Source organism: Brassica napus, chromosome C7 (assembly GCF_020379485.1).
Source record: "Brassica napus cultivar Da-Ae chromosome C7, Da-Ae, whole genome shotgun sequence".
NCBI lineage: Eukaryota > Viridiplantae > Streptophyta > Magnoliopsida > Brassicales > Brassicaceae > Brassica > Brassica napus.
The window spans coordinates 28,149,977-28,172,075 of NC_063450.1; the positions used below are offsets into that span (position 1 = coordinate 28,149,977).

The window sequence follows — 22,099 nt, forward strand, 5'->3', positions numbered from 1 at the left end:
GGTATAATGATCTCAAAAATAATATCATTTTCTTTCAAGAAATTTTCATTTTCAAATTTATAAGCATCTTTAATTTACTAATACCATAAAATAAATTGTAAATTCATTTAAGAATACAAAAATGCAAAACAAATAAGCCTTCTTCTATTTATTGTTAAAATCTAACACTACAATTATATGAGAACGAAAATTTCACATCCAAACAAACAAAAATAACCCAACAAAATTATTTAGTCGTTACTGAACAATTCACCATAACTTATTGAAAACAATCATTTTTAGTAATCTAATAGCTCATTAAAATTTTATCATAAAAATTAAATAAAAAGTCAAATGTAACATCAGTTAGACAAAACTGCTTCCACAAAATTAATAAATCAACTATGCACACAGTATATTAGCCTCCAACCCGTAACAAACATAATAATACAATTCATCCACCATATTCGAAAACCAGTAAAGGAAAAAAAAAAGAAAACAAAATGGGATCAGCGAATTCAGAAAACAATTATAACTCAGACGAAAGTATTGGTAGCTGTGAAGGAAACTCCTCACACACAGACCCAACCATCTATTTCAGGAACCTCGACCTCCAATATTTTGTAGAAGAGCCACCAACTATGCTAAATAGTTACAAAATTTTAAAGAATGAATTTTTGGCTACTAGCCATCCAAGGGATCACATCTAGGGGTTACTTCAATACTTCCAGCACCGCAAATCTATCGAAGGACTCAACCATCTTCGTCAATCTGCAGATGGAAACTTTGACAACTGTACATATATTTATGGTATATTAATGTTGTGCAGAGGCGATTTCGGTGAGGGAAAAAAGTACCTCGATAAGTTATCCTGGAAAACTAATCAAGTCAGAACTGCGCAATGTTTGACCATGATTAAGAATTCACTAAAAGAAATCAGAGTCATTTTGAAGACAAAATATTTAATAAATACAGCCACAATGGAACCCCTAACTGATTGCCACAATCATGACATGGACAGTGCATGCGAAGATTGTTATTACTTTAAGAGGATGAACAAATTTGTTGATTACATTAGCACAAAAAAACAGCAAACAACCACATGAATTTATATGTTTCTTTTGGAACATTAACTTTACTTAACCTTTTACATTATACTATATTTACTTTTGTGCAGCTTGGAACATTGACTTTAGTTAATCTTTTACATTGTACTACATTTACTTTTGTCCAGCTATCAACTATATATTATATTCTTATTATACTAATATATGAAATCACTTACGGTACTCCTCTTTCGCCTAATCAGATAAAAAATAAAGTAACATAATACTGACAATAACCACTATCAAATGGATTAAACGGACCAATTTTAACTTATTAGAAAACAAAATATACAAAGAACAAAAGATCCGAACCCGGCGCGTAGCGCCGGTATACCCCTAGTATATATATAAAATATAGTTTTCTCACTTCAGGGCATTGACTCTTCTTTCTAATTCAGCCCTCTTGAAGCGAGCAGTTTGATTCTGTGATTGTTGATGAGCAGAAGTAAGGCAGGTGAAACTACTATTACGAGATTGGTACCTTCTAACTCCAACTCTAATCTGGAAAGCGTTAAAACTGAGCCTGGTGAGACAGATTCATCTCAGCGTAGTTTCGTTTCCTCAATGACTTCCAAGCGAGCCTACAAGCTACATATCCTTATTTTCTCTCAGAAAGTTTCTTCATTTCCAAGTTTTCTCGAAATTCTATTTTTCCTGTCTTTGCTCATGGATTACTACACAATTGTTGTGCTGGATCTGCTGTTTCTATTATTAGGAAGATCTGTTTTTTTCTTTTGTTTTTTTCCTACCCGTGGACTAATTTAAGACCTCTGGAGACGTGTGTTTGTTTGAATTTAGGACTTATCAGTAAAATGAGTTTTGACTAGCGTCTCCTCATCTAATTGCATTTGCTTAGCCTTGGCTCTCATCTAATTGCATTTGCTTAGCCTTGGCTTTGACTTTGTGTGTGATAGGAAGAGGAGTGTGTGGCACATTCTGCTGCTGTCAACTGTCTGAAGATCGGAAGGAAATCATCCAGGGTTCTGGTCACTGGTGGGGAAGATCACCAGGTCAATCTCTGGGCTATTTGTAAGCCCAACGCCATTCTGGTCAGTTCTTTCTTCCCTTCTACTGCTTCTCTTGATGTAATGTAGTAGCGTGGTCTCTCTTTTACTGAGTGTCTATCTTATCTGTTTTGTGGCCAGAGCTTGTAGCGGAATTGATTCAGTTACCTTTGATGCTTCCGAGGTCTTAGTTGCAGCAGGAGCTGCTAGCCAGCACAATCGGTCTCGCAAGAGAAAAGAACTTGACAAGAAGGTGAGGCACAAGTTATAATTTTGTATGTTGAAAGAAAATATATCTTACGTTTATTGGACACTTCTTATAACTCATTGTTGATATGTATGAAGATAAAAGGATGTGGAGGGATGGCACGAAAGAAATGTTTCTTAAGACTAAATGTTAAAGGTTGGAGTTCTTCCAAAGAGTTCATAGACAAAGAAGTTTATAAGGATTTGGCTGATGTTGAGGTGAACCCAAATACTTACTTCTTTTTTTGTTTTTTGTTTTTTAATTTCTGGCACGGCCATTGCTTCCCATTTCTTCATCGCTATACTGATTTCCTTCTTTCGCCTTTTCAGGTCAAGCTTGGCGAGCTAGAAGCTGAACTTTCCGAAACCATTGTTGTTAATGACAAGCTGCAGCGCTCTTACAATGAACTTGTGGAGTACAAGCTCCTTCTTGACAAGTTAATATGACAGAGAGTCCTCATTTGGTTCATAACTAATTTGACAGTTTTGTAGTTACTTAAAATATACTATTATAAATGATCTTTGGTCAGCACAATTTTAATGAATGTAAATGACTTTCCGTGAATTGCGTATTTAAACTGTTATCTTAAAGCGTCAGATATGTATCTCATGCATTCATGTGTCTGTTGTGAGTTTTTTAGGCTGGTGATCTTTTTGCTTCAGCCCATAGACGTCCTTGAGGCTCCTTTGCTGCAGGAAGTACGAGATATGCAACTGTTTTACTTTTCCAAGTTGTGTGTTTAAGCAAATAGCCTTATAAGCTGTCATTTTTAACATGAGTAGCCTATTGATCCAACAAAGCAAGTAAAGCTTGGATTCCTCAATGGGCTGGTGCCACGCGATAAGTCTATGGTGTTCGAGAGGATCCTATTTCGAGCACCTATGGTAACATCTTAATACAACAGTCTGAGTTCGTTGTTGCCAAATCTGGGGGAAAAGGTTAACTTCTTATTTTCTTCTCTTACTTCTTAGAAATTAAAAGTGCAGCATTTTTCTATTGCAGGAGTTTGGCTGCTTAATGTATATAATTTTTTCCCCATAGTCTCATGCAAGTTAGAGTCTAAATTCTATATGTAGTTTATGCGTTTTCATCTGTATATGTTTATATTTGATATTGGTTCTGCCTCTATTTTTTATTCTGTTTTGTTGATCTACTAACCAAGAATAGATTTACATGGATTCCCAAAAAAAGAAGTGCAAAAATTCAATACAAGATACCATGATATAGCTTTCAGTGAAGATCTTGGCTGACAAGCTCAAATGATGATTGAAGTATGTATTATCTCTTGATATATGATTGATTCTGGTGTTTTTCCTTCTGGCTCATCATCATGAATTCTAAGTATTCTTTTAGATGTACAACTATTAATTTAATTTCTGGGCACGAGTGACAAGGTGATAACTATGAAGATGTAGTCAGTTCTTTTGTATAATAGCCAACAATATACGATTTATTTATGAATATTCTATCTCAACTAAATGAATTCTCTAAATATGCATTTAATAAGTTGGCCAATATTGACCTCCACAAATTATCTTATCAAGGACTATATCTTACAGAATGCACCACACGAACTCCAATTGTTAAAAAAAAAAAAAACTCAAATAACAATGAAATTATGCTCTTTTGCCACTAAATATTTTTAAACATGTATAAGAAATTTAAAATATTGTGTATGTTTTTTCATTTTCATTTTGATAAATTTTTTTAATAAAATGTGTGTATGCTAAAATAATCAATTTTAGATTGTTATGTTATTTAACTAACTTCAGAAAACAAATTGTAAATTGATTCATTTTTTCACATTATCTAAATCAATAGGTTTAAAAATGTATAAAAATGTACCAACACATTCGAAACAAATATATAAGAATAAAAAATAATTCATAATAAGAATGAAAAATAATTCATAATTTATGTATAGAATTTCAACTGTACAAGTATTTTTATTTTACTTAGTTTTATAATAAAAATATAACAAACACTAAAAATGTAAAATAATTACATTAATGAAAAAAATAAAAGCTTTTTATTAATTTATCAAACCTTCGATTTCTAATAAGAACAACAGAAACAATAGTAAAAATTAAAATCATTTAAAGTTTAGAGTAAACTACATATTTTTACACGTATATGAAAATACAATATATCTTTTAACTGATCTTCACTTGCTTAACAAAGATTTAATATATTATCTGTTTTTCTGATACTATTTATGTGATATAATATAATTTGTTTTGTAGTATATCATACATATCTATTGCAAATGTAAACCTAAAACACAAACTATTAAATCACACAAAAAATAATAACCTAGATCACAAGTAAAATATATCCCGCCCGTAAGGCGGGCTGACCCTAGTATATATATATATATATATTACTATCTTTAAACTTACATTTTCCATTCTCATTCATCTTTCCGTTTTCACCTTCTTCAACGTATATGTTCAATACATGCTTAAACTCATTTTATGATCGATTACATGTATGGATCACTATACTTTAAGATTTTGATTTATGTTTGATTACAAGTAGGATTTGCGATTTGTTTTCTCTTTGCTCTTTACACAGGCATGAGCTCAAACATTCGTGATTATCCAGGTTTGATTTCTGTTTGATTTTGATGTCTCTTTGATTTTGATTTATGAATAGATGGATTCTTTACCATTTTCTATTCATGATAATACAAATAGAAATTACACGAAGAAAAAGAATACCGACTCGTGTTCCTCAATGTAATAACAAATCAGAAAGATCATAAATTTTATATTAAGTTGTTCAATCTTCTAACTTCAACAATATTGTTTCTGGTCTCACAAAGTCAATCAAGGATACATAGATTTTTTTTTTATTATTTGTTACACAGTTCGGTTATATCCGAAATAACCTGAACCCGAACCTTAAAACCCCGAACCCGATCTGAAGTATAAAATAACCCGAACGGGTTATGTACCTTTCCATTTGAAAACCCGAAAACCCGAAGAACTCGAATCCGAACGCCCATGCCTGGTTGAAACTATAACTATTTTAGAGCAATTAGTTATAATCTACTTAACATGTTCTAAAAAAAAAAAATATTTTACCAAAAAAAATAATTAGTGATAGTCTAACAACATCGATGTTTTAACAGCTAGCTTAATTAATGTATCCGAATATTAATTCAACCTATCATTCTATTACATCTCACCTATATCTCATATATTTCTAGTATAAACATAATAATTAGTTTAAACAACGGTTTATATTAAATTGTATACAACTTTTAAAATGAAATTATGAATTAGGTTTTGATCATCACTTTACATAAATATTATTTAATAAAATTTTAATTTTGAATATTTATTGATTTTCGATAATATATAATTATATTTATATAAATTTAATACATGTTGACTATTTTTATAAATGAATTATTTAATTTAATAATTTAAAATCGTTATGATGGTGTATAATAGATAGTTCATTTCTAGTTTAGCAATTTCATATAAAATATTATAGAATTTTTCTTTTCATTTTAAATTGAAACTGAAACAATATTTTAATGATAATTATGAATTTAATTAGTTATTTAAATAATAAGAGCTTTAAATATTTTTATAAGATTTTGCTACAGTAAATAGGAGATATCCAGAAACATTGACATTTTTCTTAAATTATACTCCCTCCGTTTTTTAGTATACATCGTTTTAGGAAAATTTTTATGTTCCAAATTATATGACGTTTTCGGTTTTCTATGTAAAATTTATTAACACTTAATGTTATACGACCAATAATATTATACCTTCTATTTTATTATTGGTTGATTTGTGGTTAGGTAAATAATCAATGATGTTTTTGTTTAGAAAATATAAAAAATTAATGATTTTTTTAATCTATGTGCACAATTCTAAAATGACTTATATTAAAAAACAGAGGGAGTACGAAAGAGTAAGATTAGTTTCAAACAATATTCATGTTTTAATACAATAGACCAACTAGTGTAGTAGACTTTATTGATCACATAATTGCCAAGTAATTCATAATTTTACACAATATATGGACCAAGTAAACTGACAAATTAAAATCCTCAATCGTTTTTAATCGTAATTAGTTATTTCTTCAGCTCGGAAAAGTGTATCTATGTGTGTATTGTTAAATCATTGTCATTGAAGACAGCTAATACTGATATTTGGGTTCTATACTTCTATCTTACCATCATTAGCCCTACATAGATATATATTGCGTTGTTAATTGTGATTTGTTCAACCATATATAGTAAAAATATTAATTATGATAAATGTACTACGGAATGCATGTGGCGTTCGTGGATACCTTTGTCGTTAATCTCTGTTTTGTCATCCTTTTTTTTTTTTTTTTTTTTGCATCCATCCACTAAAACCATATGCGTTGTCAACTTAGTAGTCAATACCATAAGGTCCATAACTTATTTTCTTTAAAACATTATACGTTTCATGAAGACAAGGGCCAAGTCACTGGAAGAAATCAAATACATTTATGCATTAGTTGACGTATGTGTAACATAGCACTTTCGCAGGCATCAAGTACTAGTAAATAGAAGAAGCCCTTTTTCAAAAAAAAAAAAGTACTAGTATATATCTACATCACTACATCTTTTTCTTGAACAAACATAACTATATCAATATAACCGTATAACCTTATAGAAATTAAATTTTCGGTTCTGCAGAAGTAGGGAAATTGCTTTCAACAAAAGTTTGTATATTATTATTTAAGTATTAAATTTATGAGGTTTTGAACAGGCGAAATTTTGGCCTGATTACAAATTCAATAATGTTTTGGCTAATGCACGTTCAATGGCTATCCAGTGTATTAAACACTACTTATGGACACTTTCATGGCAACGACCGTAGACCGTCCTTTCTGAGAGGAAAGCTCAGAGTATACGTCGGCTTTATTTTTTGTTTTGGATCATTACATACGTGGGAGACTTTGCATCCTCTGGAAAAACAAAACATTTCATTCTAGTGTATCGCTATTATATAACATAGATTTCCTTTGGTTAAACGATATATATCACAATTACTGTCCAAATCTTTATAATATATGTTGATGTTATTCTAATAAAATCATAATGTGAACGAACCACAGCTTTTTAATAATCGATTACAATTAGCAACAAAAAGTTCATACCTAAAATGGCCCAACATAATTCTGAAAAATACTTATATGAGTGACTATTAAATATCCCACATTGGTAGAATAAGGTTTTCTGGACTATAATAAGTGAAGTAGTAATTATACTCATTAGTCATTACAAATACGGTATAAGTTAGGGTTTTGACCAACAAATGATTTTTCACATAAATATTTTATATTGACCAACAAATTATTGTGGTCAACCTCACAATAATAAGGGTTTTATATTTTAAACAGTTTATAAATGATTTTTTATTTATTTATGTATCTTGTATAAGTGGTCAATCTCGCCGTGGTATTTTCAAAATGTTAGGTTCGGATTGTTCTATTGGATCGTTACTCATTAACATCTCAAAACATATGTTTGGATTTTAAATGGTAAAAAGAGTTCGAGCAAGCAGTTCATACATCTCTTTTCCATTAGTATACATATTTAAACTACAATACTATATATTTACATAATAAATATTATAATTAAAACATACATTTATAAATATAATCATTTAAGTAAATGCAAAAATTATATGAAAAAATAAAAAGAGAGATGAATAGACAATGGAAATTTTTGTATTATAAAGTTGTAAGTAAAATATAATAAAAATATTATATTTATAAAAGCATATATATATTTTAAAATTAGTTATTTGTAACAATGTCATTTATTAGTTTTTTTTAACACACATCATTTACAGCAAGCGAGATATGCATGCACTTCATCTAATTTATTAGAAAATATAAAAAGATATTGAACTGTACGGAGATCTACCGAAATATGCATTTTGAAAACAAAAAACGTTGAATGTTGAATGGTGATTTTAAGTACGAAAAGAATACATGTGCAAATGAACAACACTTTTCCACTACATCATTCGAAGCCTTAATGTCCTACATCAGAGATAATAAAGTTCATAAGAAAATATGTTAATGATATGACAATCTTCTATTTTTGAGTTAGTTAGTTTTTGGGTAGGAATTAAACTCATCACTAATAATTACATTATTGATTTACACTTTTTAGTATATCATGCTTTTGTTATTTGTCAATATACCAGGATTCTTTTGTTGCTTTTGCTATTTGTTTAATTAGTCCTAACAAGTATATCACATTCTAATAAGATCATATATGCAAAATTACACATGTTGTGGAAAACGTTGAAATCTTTTTTGATAAAAAGCCAACCTCAATTGTTCTGCTGTTAAGGCTATCCTTTTTATATACGAATAAACTAGCCAACGAGACTTTTAACTACAATTTCTTGAATATTTCAGAAGATGAAAATCATATGGCTGATGCAATGGCAAAAGAAGCTAGGTATAAACTCATACATTATGCAATATCTTGGAACAAATTACTTTTTTTTTACAATTTACTATTTTAATGATGATCTAGTGGTCGATAAAACCCTAGCTTTTTTATCAAAAAATACTTTGAGACCTCTCATCAAATTTTGACATTTTAATCAGTAAGTATTGTCGTTAAAAGATGTTGAAAAAAATTAAGAAACGAGAATTCTTAGAACATGATTAATGAGAGATTTTTAGAGTATGGTTCTTAACGAAATATAAGAAACCGTCTCTTGACTTTTAACTAAAAATCTAAGAACCGGCAGAGACGATTTCTTATATTCTGCTAAGAACTCTACTTTAAGAATCTCCATTAATCATGCTCTTATATCTGTAAGGTTTTAAACAGTGCCGGCCCTTGGCATCTGCACAAGGTAGAATTTAGGGTCTTCTTCTTACAGATTTAAGGGCCCTATTTACCAATTATTTTTATTGGTCTTGTAAAAATAAAATAAAAATTGCACAGGGTCTGTAAAAAACATGAGCCGGGCCTGGTTTTAAGGAAACTCCATCGTCCATTAAGTACCGTACGGTCGGAGGAAAGAGCATTTGTTAGGTGGAAAATAAATGAAGGCGCATGCGATATGTTAAAAGTGTACGTTAAAATCTAAGCCGTCAAAAACTTAAAAAAGGTATAGTTGATAGTGTAGTATCATAACTCCCATGACCAATTGTAGGGATCTAATTTTATCAGATTTGCAGTGTGGGCACCAGTTGCATGTGCTTCTCTCAGTGTTAGACATTGATATGACATCTCCAGTATATTCATCAACAAACCAATTTTATTTGGGTCGTCACAAACCGGTCACATTAAAATACTTTTTAAGAAATGTATACATTTCTGTGATAAAAGTTTGTTTCTTAGTGATACTAATGAAAAAGTTGTCAAGTGACTAAATTTACAGGTTGACAAAAAGAGACTAGATTGACAGAGTGTAGTCGGTGATATTAATTCATGACTATATGAGTAGTAGTTGGATGTTACAGAAGATGGACGAATCGTGCTATATTTATTTAAGAAAAAAGACATACTAGCTAATGCTACATAATTATTATGATTTGGTTTTGGTTATTTTCTCAAACTACTTAAGAATTGTCTTTTTAATGGCAGTATGCTAAGTATGGGATTACTTTGTTTGACGAGCTCGCACAGTAAACGTTCTTTTGTTTTCTTTGAAGTAGATTTAAGTTTTGCGACCAATTAAATTGGTAATATGTGTCTCTATTCACTCAAATATAACAAAAATCTAGAAATTTTAGAAGATATATCAGAATAAAATATATAGATTATCTGAAGAGATTATTTGAATGGACAAGAAAAAGGCATTCACTTATATATAATATAATAATCACACACCATGAGGATAATTTTTCAGACTATTTGCTTATTTCCTCCCAACAAAAATCCAAGATAATAACGAAAGAATGGTTTTATTGATTCACTCTTAGAGGTATCACTAGAGTTAGTTTCGTTCAAATAGAAACACTAACCCAATTCTACCCCAAAGTATTAAAGTTAAAGCTGGCTAACAAAGCTTATTCATCTAGAAAATGACTAATTAAAAACCCAAAACCTAGATATCTGTTGATCAGAACATGGAGGCGACAAGCGAGTCGAATGCTACTTCTTCACAAGGAATAGTGAGACCCATGTCGTGATCGAAGCCAAACTCTTCCTCAGCTTGTTGTAGAAGAAGCTGAAACTCTGGTCGGGTCAAAAATGAAATGGGTAAAACGTACCTGACCCGAGTCTTCCCTACGTAGACCACGAAATGACCTTTGGGTACATCTAAAGGAAGAGATTCTCCATCCAGTTCCTGTTCGTCTTTATATTCATTGGTCTGTTTCTTCCCCAAACTTGAGCACCTTTTCAAGATTTGCATGATGATAGTCGTTTGTGTTAACTTGGTAGTCCGGATTTTAATCGCCATTGTCTTTAACTCCCTCCAGAATGAAATGGGTTCTTATTTGATTCGGAATATAATCTCAAGATTTCTTGTTTTGTGTGAAGATCTTTATAAAAAAAAATCTTTATCTTCTTGTTGTGGGTGGCTTTAGGGGTGTGGAGAGAGTGAAGAAGGGTTTGTTGAGTTGTGGTTTTTGGTAGCTATGGATGGTTTAAATATATATAGAGGGAAATACATATAGATTTCCATAATTCATAATATAGTTATATAGTTGATGTGAAAAAAAAAATCAGAGATATTGATATGGGCCGAAAGTCACTAGAAATCCTATCATCCTACTATTGGACTGGGACAATTTTAAAGGTTTTGAAAGAAAAAAAAGGCAATTATATAACTAGATCCGTCAAATCTATCATTTTTTCTACTATACCTAGTAACTGCTAATCGTGTGTTGGCTTTTATGCTTGTGTAGCTACGTGGCTGGACCAATACATAATCTGGCGAAGTTTTGATTATCCCATCGCTACATCTCTGTATGAAATGTATATACACAACTATTTTAGCCATGGACATCTGTGCATATATACATTTAGAGAGGTGATTAGAGGCGTGGGGTAAAACAAGGTGTGTTTGTCTGCTACGAACTATGAGGTATCAAACTAAAACTAAGTACTACATCGGAGAATTAGACAATGAGTGCTAATATATAAAGAGATATCCAACTCTAATTAGTACGATGTTTTTTGGGAAGGAGCCCAAAAGTAAATCTATGCGGGACAGCCAATTAGGCCTAAGTGGACAATATCGTACTAATCAGATAATAAAAGAGTTGTACATGGGCTGTACAATCCCAACAATTTGGTATCAGAGCCATTATGACAATGAGAGATATCACGACGATTTATGGTTCGACGGCAAAAGCAAGAGAAGGAGGAGCCTCTTCGATCAACTGTCCAATGTTGAATGCTACTAATTACACGGTGTGGTCTATTCGAATGAAAATTATGCTGAAAGTACACAAAGCATGGGATGTGATCGAGCAAGGAACATAGGAAATCGAGAAGAATGATATGGCGATTGCATTAATTTTCCAGTCGATACCTGAAACTCTGGTGTTGCAAGTCGGAGACATAGACAATGCTAAGAAGGTGTGGGAAGCAATCAAAGCGAGACATATGGGAGCAGATAGAGTCAAAGAAGCTAGACTTCAAACCTTAATGGCTGAATTTGATCGCCTAAGGATGAAATATAATGATACGATTGATAACTTTGTTGGCAAGTTATCAGAGATTGCATCAAAATCCAACACATTAGGAGAAAATATTGAAGAGTCCAAGTTGGTGAAAAGGTTTCTTTCTTCCCTCCCAAGAAAGAAGTATATCCACATAGTTGCTTCGCTTGAACAAGTCTTGGATCTCAAAACAACGAGTTTCGAGGATATTATTGGTCGACTGAAAGCTTATGAGGAGCGAGTATGTGCAGACGAAGAAGAAGATGTTCAAAATAATCAAGACAAGTTGATGTATGCCAATAGTGAGACATCGCAAAATCAACCAAACCAAGAGTATCAAGATTATCAAGGAGATTATAGAAACATAGGTCGAGGAGGACGTTACTATAATAGAGGAGGATGAGGACGTGGTAGATCGTATAGAGAGTTTGACATGTCGAAGATCACTTGTTTTCGATGTGATAAGAAAGGCTAATTTGCGTCTAGCTGTCTGGACAGATTACTAAAGTTACAAGAGGCGTATGAGACTAAAGGAGACGACACACATGAGGCAGATGCATTGATGATGCACAAAGTTGTGTACCTTAACGAAAAAAAATGTTAAACCAAATGATTTTGAAGCAGCTATGAATGGAGGCAACATATGGTACTTGGATAATGGCGCAAACAATCATATGACAGGTAATCAACACTATTTCAGAGCTCTTGATGAGACCAACACATGCAAAGTAAGATTCGGAGACAACTCATGTATTGACATCAAAGGAAAGGGGTCAATTCTGTTTTGTTGCAAGAATGGTGACTGGAAGACATTGATTGATGTGTACTATATTCCCGATCTTAAAAATAACATCATAATTCTGGGGCAGGCTGTGATGTTCGTATAAAAGAAGAATATCTTACTTTGCATGATAAAGATGGTAACTTGATCACAAAGGCAAAACGGTCACATAATCGTTTGTACAAAGTTAGAATGGAAATAGTCGAGACCGAATGCTTTCAAGCTATTGGACAAGACTGCACTACAATATGGCATGCATGTCTTGGACACATCGGAGCGGAATCATTGAAGACGATGGTCAAGAAGGAGCTTGTCAATGGGTTACCAAAGCTAATGGTTGAACATGAAACATGTAAATCATGTTTACTTGGGAAACAAACCAGATGCCCATTTCGACATGCCACTTCATATCGAGCTAAACAAATATTAGAACTCTTACACGGCGACCTCTGTGGACCGATCTCCCGACCAACAGCAACAAGAAACAAATACATCTTCGTCATTATAGATGATCATTCCAGGTACATGTGGTCTATTCTCTTAAAGGAGAAGCGTTTGATAAATTTCGAAAGTTTAAGGCGATCGTGGAACTTGAGACAAAAGCAAAGATCAAATGTTTCCGAACCAGTAGGGGTGGTGAGTTCACATCTACAGAGTTCAATGATTTTTGTGAAGGATCAGGAATAATACGGCACTTGACTGCTCCGTACTCTCCGCAACAGAACGGGGTCATCAAGAGACGAAACCGAACTCTTATGGAGATGACAAGAAGCCTGTTAAAGCATATGTCGGTGCCAAATCATCTAATGGGCGAGGCTGTGCGACATGCTACGTACCTTATCAACCGTATTGGTACAAAAGTATTAACTGATCAGACTCCATACAAAGCTTTGAAGGGGAGAAAACCTAACATTGAGCACTTATGTATCTTCGGTTGCATAGGATATGCTAAGGTTGATACCCCATTCCCGAAGAAACTCGATGATATATCAAGAATATTGGTACATTTAGGCACAAAGTCGGGCTCTAAAGCCTACAAATTATATGTTCCTTCTCATCGAAAGTTGGTAGTAAACAAGGATGTGTTTCGACGAGAAGAAAACATGGGAATGGACGTCATCACACTCGGAAGATGATCAACCAAGTACGCTAAAGATCTCGTTTGGAGAATATGGAAACAGAGGAGTGAGAGAAGATGAAGATAAAGAAAAAACAGAACAGAGCAGCGATGAGAGTGTCAAAGTAGATGATATAGAACCCATCTTACCCGACAGCCTTGAAGAAAGTGCGACAGAGATAACTGAGATGAGAAGGTTAATGAGAGTAAGTAAGAAGCCAAGCTACCTTGGTGATTACGTTTATCTGGTAGAGGTAGAAGGAGAGCGATTTTTGCTTCTAATAAACATGGAACCATGGGGTTTTAGCAGTGCTATAGAAGAGAAAGTGTGGAGAGATGCGTGTGAAGAAGAGATGTCATCAATTATCAAAAACAAGACATGGGATCTAGTAGATTTACCACATGGAGCTAAAGCCATAGGACTCAAGTGGATCTTCAAAATTAAACGTAACTCATATGGAAGCATAAATAAACATAAATCAAGACTCATGGCTAAAGGATACATCGAAAGGCATGAGATTGATTTCGAGAGGTTTTTGCTCCAGTGGCTCGTATATAAACTGTTTGATTCATCATTACTCTGGCTGCATCTCACGGATGGCAAATACATCACTTGGATGTTAGAACCGCCTTCCTAAACGGAGACCTAAAATAAGATGTGTACGTCACACAACCTGAAGGGTTCACAGTAGAAGGAAGTGCACATAAGGTCTACAAACTAAACAAGGTGCTCTATGGTTTAAAACAAACTACGAGAGCCTGGAACGACAAGTTAAACAAAATGCTAGGTGAGCTGAACTTTATCAAGTGTTCGAAGGAACCATCATTATATCAGAAGCGTGAGAGAGATCATCTTCTGCTTGTGGCTGTTTATGTAGACGATCTCTAGTCATTGGATCTAGTAATGAGATGATAGTCGAGTTCAAGAAGGGGATGTCGGCACGTTTCGAGATGAGCAACCTCGGGTTGTTAACTTATTATCTATGCATTGAAGTTCTTCAATATGATGGAGGAATTAAACTTGTGCAAGAAAGATATGCGAGAAAGATATTGGAAGAATCATGTATGAGTGAATGCAACGCGGTTCAAGCTCCAATGGATTCAGGACTTAAGCTGTCAATTGCAAAGGACGAGCAACCGGTCGATGAGAAGGAGTACATGAGACAAATTGGTTGCTTGCGATATCTAATCCATACACGGCCAGATTTGTCCTATGATGTGGGTGTATTGAGCAGATACATGAATGAACCAAAAGTGTCTCACGCAGGAGCACTTAAGAAAGTACTTAGGTATCTAAAAGGAACGCTCTCGCATGGTCTTACGTACAAGAACGAGAGCAGAAGAGAGCTTGTAGGTTATGTTGACAGTGGACACAATATTGATGAAGATGATAGAAGGAGCACCACTGGTCACATTTTCTACCTTAATGACTGCTTGATTTCGTGGTGTTCAACGAAGCAAGATACCGTGGCTCTCTCATCGTGTGAAGCAGAATTCATGGCCGCCACCGAAGCTGCCAAGCAAGAAATATGGTTGCAAGAGTTACTTGAAGAAATCAGTAAGGAGACGAACAAGAGAACAACTGTCTACATTGACAACAAATCGGCAATAGCGTTGACAAAGAACCTTTTCTTTCACGGATGGAGCAAGCACATACACAAACGATACCATTTCATACGAGAGTGTATTGAAAACGAGCAAATAAAAGTTCAACATGTTCTTGGAAACGAGGAAAAAGCTGATATACTGACTAAAGTACTTGGGATGATCAAATTAAAAGAGATGAGAGATTTGATTGGAGTTAATGAAGTGAAGAAAGAGAGATTCAAGTTTAAAGGGGGGAAAATGTTGGAAGTAAACTTGAAGATAGCTTGGGAATCAAGCTAAACTAAGTTTAATAGAAAAAAAAAGAAGTTCATCTTATTTAGGAATTATCTAAATAAGTTAAAGTCTAATGAGTTTAGGAAATTTAGATCTCTATATAAGAAGATGGTGAGTTGTGCCATGAATATATGAGATTAGAGATTATTGTGAGAGCTTAAGTTTTCAGTGATTTTCTTAAGCTAATAAGAAGAGTTTTCTTATATAATCTTGTGAATTCATACTTTATACGATAAGCTAATAATTGGTATCAGAGCCAGGTTGACGAGAAATCTGAAAGAAGACCAAAATACCCTTCGAGTAGGAACGGGACCCATGAAGTTAGGATTAAGAGGTACGTGGCATAGATCAAGTCAGAAGATCCTGAAAGTCAGTTGTGGGACACGAGATGAATGTAGTCCTTAGTTTGAGGGGGAGAATGTGAGATATCAAACTAAGTACTGATATCACTCAAATTACCCTAAAGAGTGAATTACTCTCTCAAATAAGAGGTTTGGATGTAGTACTTAGGGATCGAATCCACAGAGACTCTAGGATTACACAATAGATTATGGTCTTGATATAAATCTAGATTAAATGGTTTATAAGTTTTAAAGCAGTAAATGGAGTGGTGAGCAAGTATATTGCTCGATTAATTTGTTTCGAGGTTGTTAACATTTAGGAGAAATAGCTAGATTCAGGTATACTCTCAGGTATGATAAGTAAAACTTAATTTAGGTTTTAGGGATTTATTGATATGAATCATTCTTGAATTCAAACTTAAGATATAATCAATCTGATTATCTAATCTTGATTTCGGATTTCAACTCTCGTATGTTAGTCACGAGAAAGTGTCGATCAATAATTCTTTATGAATATCGATCGATACACCTTTCAAAATATCGATCGACAGGGCTATCGCTGCGTCGATCGACACTTCTTCCAGAAAGCTTTACGGATAGGTTTGATCTAAATTCTCTAACTCACAAGACCAACTCTCGTCTATATCTAATCAGTAAGATCATACTAGTTATTTTCAGATATTGAGTCAAGCGATGGCTTGATCCCAATAAATCCTAAGATCTAAGTTTAAAGGGTGATCAATCCTAAACTTAGCTTTAAGCATAACTAGATGAAAGAATTATATTTCTAAACACCCTAACAATTGTTGTTGTCAGTAATACATTTATCAACCTATTGAGAAACCTAAATCTAACAATAAGGATTACTCAGACATATTCATGGAACACATAGTTATGATGGTCTGAATAATACTTAAATAAAATGAGTAAATAGAGTAAGCAACAAAATAAATAAAAGCAAGGGAGTTCAAGATCTTCTCTGTTTTGCAGTGTTGATTTATCTCTCCAATTCTAAGCTCTCCCCTTTCAATGGTGGCTTCTTGCTTCCTCCAAACTAGGTCTAAAAAGGTCTCTAGGCAAGTCTGCCTCTAAAATGATACAAAACCCTAATAAATAGCCTAACAGGCGGCCATAGACTTAAAATGTAATTATTGAAACTTTTGTGAAACTTTAATTCTTCTAATTTGTCATTAACTCTCGGGTGGCTTCGCCGTCGATCGATATGAAGAGTTCACCATCGATCGATATTCCTTGGTAACTATCGGTCAATTTTTTGAAAAATAATCGACCATCCAGCTAAGCTCAGAAAGTCTCCAAATAGCTCCAAAAACATCATTTTCTTTCGGTTAGTACCTGAACTTGTAATTACTCTAAATAGACTCTATATAGTAATAATATATCTTAAAACACTCATAAACCATGGTTAAAAGTGGGTAAAATCCATGGTCTATCAACTCCCCCAGACTTACTCTTTTGATTGTCCTCATGCAAAACACAACAGAGCAGTCTCTCTGAGAGAGGTTTGAAAACAGCAGGGACTCACATGATTTAAAACTTAGAATCATTACCTTTACAATATTGCAATCCATATCTAAAAAGTCTTAATCACAAAAGCACTTTATACCATATCCTAACTTAGCAACAAAATTCATCTAGCCAGCAACTTAAACAAATCTTGTCTGACATTCCCCTCTACCAACCTCATTTCTTTGCATAAATAAAAGAGCAAGCTTGACCTTGGGAGTATCGATCACAGGATGCAAGGATTCTCAAACAAGTATCTGGATCTGCAGGTAAAAGTTAGTTCCTATCTTTTCTCTCTACTAATTTCTCTCTTTAGTCAAAGTCTGCTTATTGCAGGTTCATTGACCAAGATTGGACAGACTTCCATGAATCAAGGCTTAATGGTGGTTGCCACCAAGTCCTGTTCACTTCTTTTTGACCAATATCCAAGAATTCATATGAATCAAACCTTGATGATTGCCGCCACCAAGTCCCGTTCGAATTCTTTTTGTTGGAATCCTTAGGAAGTAAGCCTTAATGGTTGTAGCCACCAAGTCATGTTCGGATTCCACCTAACTAACACCTAATTAATATATAATTTTTTTTGGATCAATATACCTATAAATCTAGGGTCGAAATAGAGAGAAAAAAAGTAAAAACTCTACACAAGGCTTTACCTTCCAGACTTGTTTGAAGAATCCGATCCCATGTATACCAAACCCCAAGACAAGCAGTTGTATCAAGTTTAGTGTTGGAGATCAGCTTTGGTTCCTTCAAACAATCTCATCAAGTGTGGATAATTGACAGGTTGATCCACTTTAGTATCTTTAGTACTATGTGCAATCAGAAAGTCTAAAATGGTGCTAAAGAGTGGTTAGATAACAAGCAAAAATCTAATAAGATCATTATCCCCTTCTTGACTCAATAAAACTTTTTGTTTCAAAATATGATTTTAAAAATTCATGAATTAACTAATATTAGTAAGTACCTACTCCCCCAGACTTAAACTTCACTGTCCCCAGTGATATTCAGTCCAAGATTGGTTGGTTAGAAAATAAATAACAACTACTAAGTTAAAATGTTAGACAAGAAAAAGAAATGTTTGTACCCATCCATCTCGAGTGTCGATCGATATATACAACACTTGATCGATTGACATAAGCGCATCACAGTCGATCGGCGTAAGGATCTCGTCGTCGATCGATAGCGCGGAGACAGAAAAATTATGTGCTAGCCGCATCGTGTCAGTGTGTCTAACTCATTGGATCAGTCAGCTAGGTTAGCTCTGTTAGACAATCCAAACACATGCAAGGTCAGCAAAATAGATAGACTCCAGTCATAACATAGAATAATAAGTTCGAAAGTAAATCTTAATAGTACGAAAGTAAAAGAAAACATAAGTAGATAGGGATAGAGATATGAGGACTAGTCCTCATCAGTGGTGTCGTCGCTGGAGGTGCCTCTGGGCTGGCATGATGGTCCTGCTGCCAACGGTGAGCTGGCTCGCACACTCCTCCTGCTCGAACAGCGACATCTCGACACTCTGGCCCAAATGGTAGTGAGAGCATTGACTACGACGCGCTGGAAATCTCTCTCAGGGCGTGTAAACATGTCTCGCATAGGTGGGAATGGCGGGAGTGCGGCCTCGGGCTGATGCGGCTGAGGTCCTCCAGGTCGCTGGACCGTGTAGCATTGCGGCATGGTAGCTGGGGCTCGGAGGTCGAAACTGGATGCTAACAAGACCGTGGTCGAAATCGGTGAGTGTACGAAGTGGCAGCCTCACCAAGTGTGTGTCGTTCTCGTTCCTGAAGCACTAGTCACGGTCTTCCTTGAGCCCCTGAGTGCTCGTGAAATGCGCTGCATCCATGTAGACGATCCGGTCATCCATCTCAGCATCGTCTAACGGGACTCCGCAATGTATGAAGATCAGGGTAAGTAGGCTCCCGACCATCTCCTTCTTCCTTCCCTTTGACTGGATCGGCTTCATCTTCAGCTTGACCAGATGCTCAGCAAAGACGACTCCAATGTTGGGCCACACGTCGTCCGTGGGCTCCTCGATATCCTCCATGTGAACAAAACTCCTCACCGCGTAATAGGCCAATGTGAGCTCGTGCACCCAAACCTTATTAGGTTCCATTTTGCACAACAGAGTGTTGGCAAGGACCTTCATGAAGTAGTGCAGAGTCGGGTGACGGATGTCAGTCTAAAGTCTTGGCGGACTCGAAGTAGCCGGTGGCTATGTGCTACCAAAAGATCGAAATCCCTGGCAATTCGGGTACGATGGCATGCTGACGCTCGTTCTCGCCATAGATAGTGCAGAGAGTCGAGAGAGGAACTCTGTAGCGAATACCGCGAATGAAGAAGGTCAAGATACCTTCGTTAGCTCTCTTTGCCCTCTCATTGGCATAGTAGACATTCACCATGGCCATCAACTGACGGACCAGCTATGGGTAGAGAACCTGTGGGTTAGTGGTCAAGTTCCCCATGCCCAGCTCTACGAACAAGTCGTCGAGGTCCGATTTGATGCCCAAAGCCCGGATCACGTCAGGGTCAACGAACCGCGTTGGCTCGATGGAGACCTTCAGCCACTCATTGTAGAATATGCTGTCATAGTCGTCCCACATGTCCTCGATCGCACGGTTTCTACATGCCGCGCTCTTCGCCGCTTTGTCTGTGTTGTCGAAGTGGTCAAAGAGCGGGATAGGTTCGTCTTCACGCTCGCGTGGCCAAGGGTACTGGTCGCGAACCGGTGGTGGTGGCGGAGCTGCGCTACTGCCACCTACGTCGAAACTTCGCTTCGTCCTCCTTTCATACATCTGTAACCAAAAACCATAAATGAAAATAGGAATTCAGTTAGGTTTGATGTTTTGGAGCAATATCGATCGACGAAACTAGTGGATGTCGATCGATGTTTCGGTGTGACAATCGATCGATGAAAGGTGTGTATCATCGGTCGATTTCACCTTCGCGGGAACCTGCAAAAACCCATTGATGCAATTCGAGGTGCATGGCATATATAATCGGTTTAATCGATCAGTAATCCCTATTGTATCACTCTTTTAGCATGAATCGATCTATAAGGGCACGAAAATCCCGGTTCTAGCTCATTCTCTATTTCAACCCTAGCAAGAACGAAAATTTAGAAAATTTCATGTTCATACCATGATGATGTGTGAGTTAAGCGATCTAGACAGATAGAGGGTCGAAAATCGAGTGGATTGAGCGAAGAAATAGTCGGAATTGGCCGAAAAACGAGAGAGAAAAGAGATGGGAGTGTGTTGTTAGGGTTTTCGGGTTTGTGTGAATGTCGACTTAAGTGTCGAATTAATCTGAGCCCGCGTCTGTTCATTAAATATCAATCGATGACGGATGGTCTTCGTCGATCGACAGACGTTATATTTTCCGCAGCAGTGTTTTTTTTTTTTAATTCTAAAAATTTGAAAACTAAAACTAAAACTAAAACTAAAACTAAAAATGAGTTGCCTCCCATTCAGCGCTTATTTCAAGTCCTTAGCTTAACTAGACGTTCGATTTTCTAATTATCAGGAAGGGGGTCCAAGTATATAGGTCCGATATTTGGTGGTTTAGCCCAATAGTGCTTTACTCGTTGGCCATTTACCGTGAATTCGTCTCCTTTATTATTTATAAGCGTAATGGCTCCATAAGGATTTATGTTCACAACAATGAAAGGACCTGACCAACGAGATCGGAGTTTTCCGGGGAACAGTGTTAGCCGATAGTTATACAGCAGTACTTGATCGTTTGGTTCAAAGTGCCGGGAAATGATCTTTTTATCGTGATATGCTTTCGTCTTTTCTTTGTATATCTTCGAACTCTCATAGGGTAAATGTCTAATCTCATCCAGCTCGTTAAGCTGCATGAGCCTCCTTTCGGCAGCCGGTTTGATATCGAAGTTTAATAATTTAATAGCCCAGGCTGCCTTGTGTTCCAGTTCGACCGGTAAGTGACATGATTTCCCATACAGTAGGTGAAAAGAGGTTGTTCCTAAAGGAGTTTTGAACGCAGTCCGGTATGCCCAAAGTGCGTTGTCCAATTTTCTAGACCAATCCTTTCGAGATGTTCCTATTGTCTTTTCTATGATTTCTTTGATCTGTCGATTTGAGACTTCTACCTGCCCGCTCGTCTGCGGGTGGTAGGGTGTAGCAACTCTATGGTATACTCTGTTCTTCCGGAGTAGTCCTTCAAAAATTTTGTTAATGAAATGGGATCCACCGTCACTTATGACTACTCGGGGAATTTCAAATCTCGAGAAGATAATGCTTTTAAAAAGCTTAATAACGACGGATGCATCGTTCGTTGGGGAAGCTACTGCTTCGACCCATTTTGACACATAATCAACAGCGACTAAGATGTATTTATTCCCATAGGAGGAAGGGAAAGGACCCATGAAATCTATTCCCCAACAGTCAAATACTTCTACTTCTAGAATAGATTTTTGTTCCATTTCATGTCTTTTGCTGATTTTTCCTCTCCGTTGACA

The 22,099-nt window shown here is 35.4% G+C and overlaps 1 protein-coding gene across 1 annotated transcript; it reads right to left on the minus strand.

Moving 5' to 3' along the window:
* Positions 1-10,146: 10,146 nt before the first annotated feature.
* LOC106409625 (auxin-responsive protein SAUR50) lies at positions 10,147-10,960 on the minus strand. The gene has a single exon (XM_013850224.3). It carries the CDS (start codon positions 10,766-10,768, stop codon positions 10,427-10,429), a length of 342 nt encoding a protein of 113 aa, XP_013705678.2. The 5' UTR covers positions 10,769-10,960; the 3' UTR covers positions 10,147-10,426.
* Positions 10,961-22,099: the final 11,139 nt, after the last annotated feature.